Source organism: Microtus oregoni, unplaced genomic scaffold (genome assembly GCF_018167655.1).
Source record: "Microtus oregoni isolate MIOR12 unplaced genomic scaffold, Mior012 000018F_ref0000195, whole genome shotgun sequence".
Taxonomy (NCBI): Eukaryota; Metazoa; Chordata; class Mammalia; order Rodentia; family Cricetidae; genus Microtus; species Microtus oregoni.
Window position 1 is genome coordinate 32039725 of NW_024543077.1, and position 12970 is coordinate 32052694.

A 12970-nucleotide genomic window follows, 5' to 3' on the forward strand; every position below is an offset into this window, starting at 1 on the left:
TTGTATTACGCCAGGAGACATTCTCCCCAAATTGTACTGTGTTTAAGCGTGCTGGCAATAAACGGGCTGGTGTCAGGCTCCCAATCTGATCCGGTACGGTTGACCAAGTAAGGCTGAACTTTCTGCTTCTTCGTGGACGATTTTGCTGCCTGCCGGTGACGACAGCAGGGACCCGCACACATCCGAGGCTGTGCGTAGACAATCAATAGTATAGTACAATCACTACAATCTGTAAAGGCAATGCTTTCATCAAATGTCCGCTGCCCTGTCATATCCTCTGTGACGCTTTTCTCCCTTGGTACAGAACGAAACTGAGAGCATTTGTTTCCCTGCCTGCTCTAGATAGTATAAGAAAGCAGGAATTATAACAGTAAACTTAAATAAGTGAGCTCACAAAAAGTGATAGAAATAAATATTTAAAATAATTCCCTCCTAGGTCTAACACCTAAATAAAAGCATTATTCTCCTACACTGGAATCTATATTATCCTCTTCCTTTAAGGAGTGTGAAGAATTTAAATTTATAATTGCAATTATTTTTTCTCTCTACATAACTTTAGCATTTTAACAACTAATTCTCTTTACTCTGGGCCAAGTGGCTCAGTCATAGAGCATTAAGTTATTAAGAAAATCGCATCAAAGTGGGTGTGTGGTTTTTATCTGTGTTACTTTGCTTTTTGAGATAGGCAAGTCTATGGGCAAACTAGTGGTTTTTTTTGTTTTTGTTTGTTTGTTTGTTTGTTGGTTTTTTTGGTTTTTTTTCGAGACAGGGTTTCTCTGTAGCTTTGGAGCCTGTCCTGGAACTCCCTTTGTAGACCAGGCTGGTCTCGAACTCCCAGAGATCCGCCTGCCTCTGCCTCCCGAGTGCTGGGATTAAAGGCGTGCACCACCACCGCCCGGCTGGGCAAACTAATGTTTTATAAAAAATTTTAAGATTGCTTCAGGGAAATATTACATCTCTGCTCAATTTTGATGGCAATTTTTGATGAACACTTTATTATTATTGAGACAGCGTCTTACGGGGTAGGCTGGGATAGCCTAGACCTCACAGAGGGCCCGCTGCCTCTGCCTCCCACATGCCGAGATTAAGGGTGTGCCCAGCTTATTCACACAACATTAAAGTGCAGGTTCTTTTTATTAGAAGCAAGGCAGTAATGACATCTAAACAGAATAGGAGCTTAACTGTGGAATCTAAATTAACATCACTAATGAAAATCGATGAGCATCCTTTAACACGACATGAACCATTGTCAAGGCATACGATGTCACCTTTAAAAAAAAAAGAGTTATTTATTTATTATGTATACAGTATTCTCAGTGCTCTGCCTGCAGGCCAGAAGAGGGCACCAGATACTAATACATAACGCTATTGGCCGTTCATCTCTTTTTTTTTTTTTTTTTTTAGGACCATCAGGTGTTTTAGACAGGCACAGGTAACACAGCTTCACAGAGTTAAACAGATGCAGCGTAAACAAAAGTCACACACCTGAAAATAGTATCCCCCAACCGGTGCATATCTTGAACCATGAAAAACAAGAAACAAACCTGAACCGGGGTCTAAAATAAAGGATTACGATTCACTTAAAAACGTCACAGAAGTTAAAGAGCGACAAAAGAGCTATCATAAATGAAACGCATGCTCTCAGTTTCGTTCTGTACCAAGGGAGAAAAGCGTCACAGAGGATATGACAGGGCAGCGGACATTTGATGAAAGCATTGCCTTTACAGATTGTAGTGATTGTACTATACTATTGATTGTCTACGCACAGCCTCGGATGTGTGCGGGTCCCTGCTGTCGTCACCGGCAGGCAGCAAAATCGTCCACGAAGAAGCAGAAAGTTCAGCCTTACTTGGTCAACCGTACCGGATCAGATTGGGAGCCTGACACCAGCCCGTTTATTGCCAGCACGCTTAAACACAGTACAATTTGGGGAGAATGTCTCCTGGCGTAATACAATCCCCAGTGCGCAAGGAGGCGTAACTCCATTGAAACTCAACTAAAAGTGTGTGTGATTTCTTCCAAGAAGATGGGTTCTAGATATAGTCATTTGGTCTCTTAGCTCCCTCCAGTCCTGGTTGTGGGAGCTCCATGTAGGCTGGCCCTGCGATACCCCAGGCATTTAGTCACCCCCATTTCTCCACCTTCCCTTTTGGGAAGACAATCCAGCATGCTTAACATTTCTGGTTTCCATGGTGATCTGCGGACACAAGGATCTTTGTGCTCCCAGCACAAATGTGGACAACCAACTTGTAGCCTGGCATAGTGATACACTCCTTCAGTCCCGGAATCGGGGAAGGCAGAGGCAGGTGGATCTTTGTGAGCTTGAGCCCAGTTTGGCCTAGATGTGCGTTTCAAGCTAGCCAGGACAGAATAACAGAAATAAATAGATAATAAATAAATAAAACAAAACTACGTTGTAAACACATAAGTATATAAAATCAATGTACTAGTTAAATTTATATATCCAGGTGAAGTATATGAGTTCTCTCACTCATTCTTAAAACATTTTCTGTAAATTTGTAAAAACAAAATAAAATGAAATATCATTTAGTCTACCAAGTTATTAAGTTTTATGTACTCATTTTAATGAAAATATTTGTATTCAAAAAGACAAAATCAAATTGATATGCCTGAGCTCTGATCGTGAAAGAATAAGATGCTACTGATTCTTTTAGAAAACAATTTACGGAGATGTATAGAATTATTCCAGTAATTCAAAATACTCAATGCTAAAGGAAAAAAAGGTATTGATAAATACCTACATGCTAAGAAAATTTCTCCTGGAATCATTAAAAACAGCAAAAAGTTTGAAACAACATATATTTTTAAAGTGTGAATTGCTAATAAAATGTGATGTGACCGTTAATATGCAATATTCAGAAGGCACTTGTGACTTTTATGTTCATAAAAGAGTGGAGAAATATTTCAATGGTAAACAAAAATTCTGGATATTATATTTGTAGTTAAACTATAATTATCTACATATGCCCAAGTATCGGTATAAGAAGTAGTGGACAAAATAACATCTAAAGGACGAATCTAGACAGTCTTGTCTTTGAACTTAGGAATTCAGTTTTGTAACATGGAAAGCTACCCTGCCGCGTGCCAGGTTGACGTTTCCGGTGACTGGTTCTGTTGCTCTCAACTCTTTTGAAGATACGCTGAAGGCAGTGTCCTCGGCCACCATCGCCGAGGTCGGCCGCGACAACAAGGAGGTGCAGGATGCCTTAGCCATGGAAGGGGCCATCCCTCCCCTGGTCGCTCTGTTTAAAGGCAAGCAGCTCAGTGTCCAAGTGAAGGGCGCAATGGCTGTGGAGTCCCTGGCCAACTTCAACCCTCTAATCCAGAGAGCGTTTCTTGAAAGAAAATTAATTAAAGATCTCCTCAAACTACTCAAGGTAGGGATTTTTTTTTTTTTTTTTTTTTTTTTTTTACCATGACCTTTCCAGCTGTTTAGAGGGTTCGCTTCATTTCGGGTCTTTTTTTGGAGACTAGACGATCAAATTCTAAAATGCACACTTTATAAAAACACATATCCCTAATGAGTTCAGAACATGCTCACTGAATGAATGGCATGTTTTTTGTCTTGCATAGGCCTTTCAATTAGACGTTAAGGAACAAGGAGCCAAAGCACTGTGGGCCTTGGCAGGACAAACCCTGAAACAGCAGAAGTTTATGGCGGAGCAGATTGGCTACAACTTCATAATAAACATGCTTCTGTCTCCATCAGCCAAGATGCAGTATGTAGGTAAGTTACGCTCTCTGCAGACGGCTGGCGTGGACGCTGAAGTCCACACCCACCTCTTCCCGTTCTCTGCCAGGAGGGGAAGCGGTCATCGCGCTCAGTAAGGACAGCAGGCTGCATCAAAACCAAATATGTGAAGGGAACGGCATCGCGCCCCTGATCCGCTTACTGAGAATCAACAAGATAGCCGAAGGCACCCTGCTGAGCGTCATCAGAGCCGTGGGCTCCATCTGTATTGGTATGTATGCAGTCACAAGTTTTTAATTACGGTGAGAAAAATAAGTCTTCGGTAGAGTCGGAGAACATTTGTCTATCTCTGTTCACACCGTGAAAGAGCTCAGAGAAGGATAAATGGTTCTCCCAAGACCTTGGTGAGTTCGAGTGCGGAACCTGATAGAGTCAGTCTTCTTGCTCTGGAATTCTGAGTAGGATAGAAAATGAAGACAGTGAGCACTATTTTTGAACTAAAACAATCCCGTTTTTTTTTTTAAGAGAACTTTAAAATGTCAACAGCTATAAATTTCTTAAGGTTAACATTTGGTTACATTTTCTCAATTCTTGTTGACTTATATAAGTTATTGTTTGTTTATAGAAAGTGGCCTTTGTTGCAAAAGAATTGACCTTTTGAGCTCTGGTTCTTTGCTGACCCTGCTGAATTCAGGGTAGAGGCTGTGGGCTATTTCTTGCAAAGAAAATAAAAATGGCTTCTGTGCGCGTTTGTTTTCTAGGTAACTGTTTCCTCAAAAGCACCCAGAGGTTGAAGTTAGCAGCTCGCCTTTTCTTTCCTGCTTATGAGTAGCTGCAGAAAGTTATTAACTCTTCCAAGACATAAATAACCCAGAAGATAATGTTTCTTTCATAGTCGGAATCTATAATAGACATTCTAGTTAGTAATAAAAGTCTAGTAAATGGGGGGGGGGGTTGAAAAGATAGCTCAGTGGTTAAGGCAACTTGTTCCTTTCCAGAGGACCCGAGTTTGGTTCCCAGCACCCTGCCTGTAACTCCTGCTAGCTGTGGGGGCCCCATATGCATAAACATGTACAGACATGTTCACATAAGAAACACACATGTAGGCGGGGTTTCCATCTAGACTGCCGATCAGCTCTGCCCCATCAGCCGCTCCCCAAATAACCACACAGACACTTATTATTTGTAAATGCTTGGCCAATAGCTTAGGCTTATCTCCAGCTATCTCTTACAATTTAAAATAGCCCGTTTCTGTTCCTCTTTGTGCTGCCCTGAGGCTGGCTTACCTCATCTAAGAGTTTCCTATATTGCTTCTTCTGCATCTGGCTTGTAGCTCTCAGACTCAAACCTCCTCCTTCTCAAGTGTTCTCTCTGCCCCCCCAAAATCCTGTTTAGCTATCTGCCAATCAGCTTTCTTTTTTTATTTTTCAAACAATTTTATTTTACAGACCAATCCCAGTTCCCTCAACCTCCCATCCTCCTGCTCTCCCCACATTCTCCCCAAACACCCCCTATCCACTCCTCAGAGAGGGTAAGGCTTCCCATGGGGAGTCAACAAAGTCTGGCATTTCACTTGAGTCCTCCCCTCCCCCATCCCTAGACTGAGCAAGGTATCCATCCATAGGGAATGGGTTCCAAAGAGTCAGTTCTTGCACTAGGGATAAATACTGGTTCCACTGCTAGCAGTTCCACAAATGGCCCCTGTCACATGACTGTCACCCACATTCAGAGGGCCTCCTTTGGTCTTATGCTGGTTCCCCAGATGTCAGTCTGGGTTCAGTGACGTCCCACTAGATCAAGTCAGCTGTTTCTGTGGGTATTCTCATCCTGGTCTTGGCCCCTTCACTCATAATAGCGCCCCCCCCCCCCTCTCTGTGACTGGACTCCAGGAGTTTGGCCCATTGCTTAGCTGTGGCTCTCCACATCTGCTTCCGTCAGTTGCCGGAAGTTGTAGGTTATATGATGACAGTTGAGGTTGTCGTCAATCTTTTTACAGGGGAAGGGCAGTTCAGGTGCCCTCTCCACTGTTGCTTAAATTCTTAGCTAGGGTCATCCTTGTGGATTCCTGGGAGTTTCCCTAGTGCCTGGTTTCTCATTAATCCCACAACGGCTCCCTCTTTCAAGGTATCTCTTTCCTAGCTCTCCCTCTCTGTCCTTTACCCACTTATTCTTCCGAATCCTTCATGTTCTCCTCCCCACTCCCCTACTACTTCCTCCCTTCCCCCATGGTACCAATTTACCAAGAAGATCTTGTCTATGTCTCATTCCCAGGGGGGAATCCATGTATGTCTCTTAGGGTTCTCCTTGTTTCCTGCCTTCTCTGGAGTTGTCGATTATAGGCTGGTTATTCTTTGTTTTATGTCTAATATCCACTTATGAGTGAGTACAGACTGTGTTTGTCTTTCTGTGTCTGACTTCCCTCATTCAGGATTTTTTTTTTCTGGTTCCATTCATTTCCCTGCAAATTTCAAAATGCCATTTATTTATTTATTTATTTATTTATTTATTTATTTATTTATTTTTTACCTCTGAATAGTACTCCATTGTGTAAATGTACCACCTTTTCTTTTTCCGTTCTTTGGTTGAGGGGCATTTAGGTTATTTCCAGGTTCTGGCTATTACGAATAATGCTGCTATGAACATAGTTGAGCAAATGTCCTTGTGGTATAGGTTTGCATCCTTTGGGTATATGCCCAATAGTGGTATTGCTGTGTCTTGAGGAATATCGATTGCCATTTTTTTTTTGAGAAAATGCCATATTGCTTTCCAAAGTGGCTGTACAAGTTTTCACTCCCCTTACTCTGCATTCTCTCCAGCATAAACTGTTAATGAATGTTTTTGATCTTAGCTATTCTGACTGGTGTAAGATGGTATCTCAGAGTCATTTTGATTTGCATTTTCCTGATTGCTAAGGATGTTAAGCAGTTCCTTAAGTGCCTTTTGGCCATTAGAGATTCCTCTGTTGAGAATTCACTGTTTAGATCTGTACAAATTTTTAATTAAACTATTTGATATTTTGATATCTAGTTTTTTGAATTCTTGGTATATTTTAGAGACCAGCCCTCTGTCTAAGTTGGGGTTGGTGAAGATTTTTTTTCCCACTCTGAAGGTTACCATTTTGTCTTGCTGACTGTGTCCTTTGCCTTACAGAAGTCCCATTTATTAACTATTGGTCTCAGGGTCTGTGCTCCTAGTGTTCTATCCAGGAAGTGGTCTCCTGTGCCAATGAGTTCAAGGCTACTTCTCACTGTCTCTTCTGAGCCTCAGGGTGGCTGCATTTATGTTGAGGTCTTTGATCCATTTGGACTTGAGTTTTGTGCATGGGGATAGATATGGATCTGTTTGCATTATTCTACAGGTTGACATCCAGTTATGCCAGCACCATTTGTCGAAGATGCTTTCTTTTTCCCATTGTATAATTTTAGCTTCTTTGTCAAAAACCAGATAGGTGTTGATAGGTGTGTGGATTAATGTCAGGGTCTTCAGTTCTATTCCATTGGTCCACCTGTCTGCTTTTGTGCCAACACCAAGCTGTTTTCATGACTTATAGCTCTATGGTAGAGCTTGAAGTCAGATATGGTGATGGCATTTATCTAAATATATCTTTTTAACCTTGAAAGCATACTAATATGACTATAAGTGTGATTGTTATAAATGACTAGCTACTAACCTGTATTTATAAGTATACATTACATCTTTAAATAATACCCACACAAGAGTAGACACATACATACAGCTTAACAAAAATAACCTTAAATTTGTACCAGTAAAACAAAATCCATACCAATGAAAAATATTTTGAGATTAATAGGTGTTTTTTAGATTAATTAAGTAGATTCAATAATCTGCCCTTTTATCTCATCATTTTTATATTAGCTTCCCATTTTTCCTCTAGAAAGACATCTTTGAATTTAACTTGTTTGTCTAGCTTTTTTTCCTGACTATGATCAATAACAATTTGTAACCAACCCCCCATAAATTATGACAAACATCCATAAACAATCTTCCATCTCTTGTTTCCACTCTGTATCTGGCTAGTGATTCTGCCTTTCTTCTTCCCAGAGTCCTCTCTGTCCCCAGAAAACCCACCTAACCTCTTCCTGCCTAGAGATTGGCCATTCAGTTCCTTATTAAACTAGTTAGAAAGGTGCCTTGGCAAAAACACATCTTCACAGTGTAAAGAAATATTCCACAGCATGCATGCATGCATACATACATACATACGTTTACACATACATACATATACACATACATACATATACACATATCCTTGATCATTCCTTCCAACAACTGTGACTCTATAGGGATGGTGAAGGCAAGAAAATAAAATTGATAAGATAGGTGTTGCTCATTCTACTCCCCCTAGTTAAACTTTACAAAAAAACAATATGTGGGTGGCTCTTCATCACTTTTCACAGATGCCTAAACTTGTATTTTTATTTAAGTATATAAACTTACTATATTTATATCTATATAGTGCACATGATACTATATTTAAATATATAGAACTAATATATATATATATATAGGCACTCTTAGGCAAAACAAAATTAAATTGTTTATGCATATTCACAAAAATGAGATTGAGTTTTCTCCTGATATTAGATTGCAACTTAAAATACAGAGTGTTAGAAAGGAAGACAATATATGTATTTAGTATATGCAATTTATGAAAGCTAGAAATTCTAACTCAGTGATTAGTCATTTTTGTAGATAAGAAACTTTTCATAGAAAATACTTGAGTGCCAGAATATATTTTTAACCAGTGATGGTTCTTATAATGAATGTAGCAGTTTTCAAATTTATGTGCTGTGTCTCTTACTATAAAATTATCTATAGTTCTAGTAATGAATTTCCATGTTTATTCTGTCCTTTAAAAAAAAATCAAAGGAAGTGTTGAAATAGTGCCAATCTACTAGGTTTTTAAAGTCTGTTAAGCCATATTGCTTTAAGATAGTTTATCCATCAAAATCCAGCCAAGTTTGACTCTCCATTTTAAAAATGGAACAAAAACATGACCTCATTGACCTATGGGAGCTTTACAGGTGTGGCCCACACAAGCAATCCCTTGAGTCAACAGTTTGTTGTGGAGGAGAATGCCTTTCCTGTACTCATTCAGCTACTAAGAAGTCACCCTTCACTTAACATTAAGGTATGGATTAATGTTTTCAAGGTTTTCTAACATAGTAAACGTAATATATAAAGCAGTTTGAAGAAGAATTTGTACCTTAGATTATGTGGGTTTACAAGCATAACAATTTAACTTTTAAAACAAAATTCTAAAAGTTTTAAGCAGCAAATATGGATGTAGTAAATATTATTTTCTTCTACTATGACATGAAAGTCTTATGCACTTAGACCTTGGTTATTTTTCCTTAGCCTTTAAACCCGTGCCAGTAAATATTTGAAAATTGTTTAGATGTGGAAGGGATACAATTACATATGTTAGATTTTACAGTACCTCTGAACATGCCTTGCTGTCCCTAGGACACCCCCCCCCCAGCACCTTCAGGAGATGTGAGATGACCTCTGGTCATAGAGGACATGGAAATTTCCTGGCCATTAAAATCTATGAGCGACACCCTCCAGGGGCTGGGTCACACTAACTGGAGTCAAAGAATTATAATCAACACATTGGGCTTTAAACACTTTATATTTCCACAACTTAGCCTGTGCAAATATTTACATACTATACATTCTTCAGTAATGTGTGAATGAAACATAATTTTTGAAAACCACATCTTTAGGTTGAAGTGGCATTTTCTTTGGCATGCATCGTCCTAGGGAATGACTTGCTGCAGAAAGAGTTACAAGAAAAGGAAGGGTTTCAGTATTCCGATGTCCTTTATCTTCTTCACTCAAAAGACAAGGTAGGACCTTGACATCCTTCAGAGCGCTCACCTAGGGGAAATGGCTCTAGGAAAATGCGATCAGTTATGACCAAGCATTCTCTAAGGCAACACGCAAGCATTTTATTTAAGAGCATATACTTTGTTAGTCATGAGTTTGTGATAATACCGGTTCCAAATTTTTCATAGTTGCCACATGTCTTCCTTGATGTGCACAGTTTTAATGCATGGTAAAATCTCTGTTCTGAATCAAACCCTTCGTTTAATTGCATGCCCTTCCAATCCCCCATCATGCTCTTCTTACCCAGAGAACACCGAGGCTTCGGAAATGTCACGTGGTGAAGACAGCTTTCCCAAGGCAGCTAATAAGAGGCAGTTATTTTTCTTTAAAAAAAAAAATTCTCCCAACGATGTCCTATTTCTCGTCTTGATGAGAATGATGAGATGCATCTTAGTAGGCAATAACTCAAAACTCAGCGGATAACAAAGCAAGTGAAAATTGCTGGTGTTTTTCCTCTCCCTAGGACATCTGCCTGAGAGCCTGTTACGCGCTGACTCTTTTCGCCTACAACAACCGTTTTCAACAGTACTTAATACTGGAAAAAGGAATTATAACGTTATCCATTTTTGAGCCTTTTCTTCAGTCCAAAGTTGAAACCGAGAGGGCAATGGCAGCATTTCAGGTACCCAGGGCCTTGCACTCCATTCTAGCAAGCACGCCATCTTGGTGAGCGCTTCTCCACTGGGGATTCAGAAAAATGTTGGCGCATTTATGAAACTGAGTATTCTCCGCACCAGCCCCTCCACCTCACGAGAGGCCCATTATTAAAACTTCTGTGTTTCTATAGAATCTCTCAAGTTGCGTCTCATGCCTACCACAATCCTGTGAGGCCCATAGCAGGTCTTTTAATCACATCATGCCCACAGCAACTATGTGGTTGGTTTCGACGTGGTGGTATCGAAACAGCTCTCAGTGTGGACTGGCATGGCCTCTTCCATCGGCATCAGTATTTAGGCTCTTCTCTGTTTTACGCTTCCTCTTCAGAACTTCTCAATCCTATAGCCTTGTGAAGTATTTTTTTCTTCAAGGTCAAACGCTGCAAGAAATGCAGAAAGAATAACATGGCCCTTGTGGCCATTGCTATGAACATTTGGGGGGAAGTACTTTAACCCTGTCTTTTCATCCATCACATCTCTTTTATTGGAGCCTACCAAACGTCCCCTCTGACCCCTAAAATGCCCCCAAATCATAAATGATTAAGAGAACCTGAGTAGCAAACAGTCACCAATTCTATGGTGTTTTTTTTTTGTTTTTTTGTTTTTTTTTTTTTTTTTTTTGGTTTGCTTTCTTTTAGATTATCGTGTTAGCGAAGGTCATTATAGACGTGGACCATATTACTTTGTCGGCAAGAGGTGTTAATATTTTAGTCGACAGTCTGTATTCAACCCACATTCCTACTATTGCCTTAACAGGTAAGAAACAGCTAACAAAACAAAACAAAAAAAAAACCAACAAAAAAGTATAATGGCCTCCACACAAAGGAACATGGGTTCACGTTCAAGACAGATCATAGAAATATTTTAGATCACAATCTCAACAATACGAAAATACATCCAATTCCCCGTTGCACAGTTTCAAGCTACAGCACTTGGAAACACTGAGCCAGGTCTGCATGGGGCAGTGGACATCAGTATTCACTCTGTACCCTGCGCGGGAGCCGTAGGGGTCCACCCTGCTTACCGAACAGGGTTGCAGTAACCCTCAGCACCGCTCCTTTACGTTCCTAATAATCATGTCAAACGTCTAATCATCTTCTAGACTATAAAGTAAGAGTTCAATTATGCACCCCCAAGAAAAAATTGGCACTCCGATTTTCAATAGTCATGGCGGATTTACACTGGTGTGCTTTGTGTTTCTTTTGAAAGTATACATTCTGTTACTCGAAATTTTTTTGGATTTATTTATTATATTTATTATATTATTCTTTGCATGAGTGCTTTGGTTGCAAGTTTGTGTTGCACTACCTGTGTGCCTGTTGCCTATGGGTCAGAAGAGGGTGCTGGATCCATAAGACTGGAGTTACAGATAGCTGTGAGTCATCACGTGGGCACAGGGAATTGAACCCAGGTCTTCTCTAAGATCAACAGCTGTCCTTAACCACTGAGACACGCCTTTAATTCCAGCTCACTAGAGGCAGAGACAGGTGGAGCTCTGTGAGTTTGAGGCTAGTGTGGTCTACACAGTGAGTTCTAGGACAGCTATGGTTATGGAGAGAGACCCTGTCTCAAAGAACAAACAAACAAACAAACAAAAATAATGACATACAACCCAGCAAAGAAAAATAGGGTACTAGTTCTCTTGACACAGTGTTACCTAAGTATATCCACTTCAAGCTTACCCATGCTTGTAATAATAGGTGATAAGTAACATTTAACCAAGCTACCATTCGCAGCTACATAAACAGTTTCAGAGTGATAGTCTGTGAATCCTAGCAAAATAAATAAAAAATCAAATTTATTACTAACTTAGCCAGTGGCTGTATGAGAAACACATATTTTGGAGTCTGTCTGCTTAGAGAGGAAGACGAATCATTCAGTGGAAACTTTTGGACACCGGGTAGGAAAACGGGTCTGGAAGGAAATTTAATAGTCTTTGTTTTAGATTTCGGTTCATTGATCTCTTTGCTACAAGAGATGCCTTATTTTATTTGCTTTCAAATATTAATTTTCTCCATCTGAAAGAATGCCTATCACATCCAGACACAAGTTCAGGGGAAACACTCGTACACATAAAATGAATACATTTTATTAAAGCTTAACAACCGAAAAGCAGTGGATATATTTTCGAAGTCTGGAAAACAGAAAGCTTCTGACTTGAAAATGTGCCATTCTTTCAAGTTCCAGTACACGTGACGGAAAACCAGTTGACTACGTGAACAACTGTTCCATATTTCCGTGTGCATGTTTCTCTTCCCTTGCTTCTTGATTTACCAGAGAGGTTTTGTAGGACAAACTTTTCAAACTACCATGTACAAGTGGAAACGCAACATGTCTGTTATCAGCTGTGGATCATATAACCTCTTTTCTTTGTTTTGATTCTAGGTAACTTAATAGCTACTCTGGCTCATTCTAGAGCTGGTATCCCAGACGCTTTTATGACAGTAGGGGCGATCCAGCGGCTCTGCTACCATCTGTACTCAGGAAGAGAAGAGGTAAGCGGAAGCTAATTGCAAATTTAATGGGCTACAAATAATAGTTTTCTTCTTTCACACAAGGGGATGTGTTTTCCTTGGGATAGTAGATAATTCATAATAACTCGGGCATAGATGAACTTTCCAGTGTTTGTCATGCCATGCCTGATATGTCCAATTCTGATTTCCCACAAAAATCATATTTTTTTAAAAAAAAT

At 39.9% G+C, this 12970-nt stretch overlaps 1 protein-coding gene across 1 annotated transcript in view; it reads left to right on the plus strand.

The window, feature by feature from the left end:
* The window catches only part of LOC121459057 (ankyrin and armadillo repeat-containing protein), a 42805-nt gene that overhangs the window by 21789 nt on the left and 8046 nt on the right, over nucleotides 1–12970 (plus strand). The window contains exons 12-19 of the mRNA XM_041668568.1: nucleotides 3157–3398; nucleotides 3595–3748; nucleotides 3822–3983; nucleotides 8758–8864; nucleotides 9460–9582; nucleotides 10086–10244; nucleotides 10917–11034; nucleotides 12664–12773. Of these exons, the coding sequence (XP_041524502.1) occupies nucleotides 3157–3398; nucleotides 3595–3748; nucleotides 3822–3983; nucleotides 8758–8864; nucleotides 9460–9582; nucleotides 10086–10244; nucleotides 10917–11034; nucleotides 12664–12773 (1175 nt within the window). The remainder of the gene's footprint in view (nucleotides 1–3156; nucleotides 3399–3594; nucleotides 3749–3821; nucleotides 3984–8757; nucleotides 8865–9459; nucleotides 9583–10085; nucleotides 10245–10916; nucleotides 11035–12663; nucleotides 12774–12970) is intronic.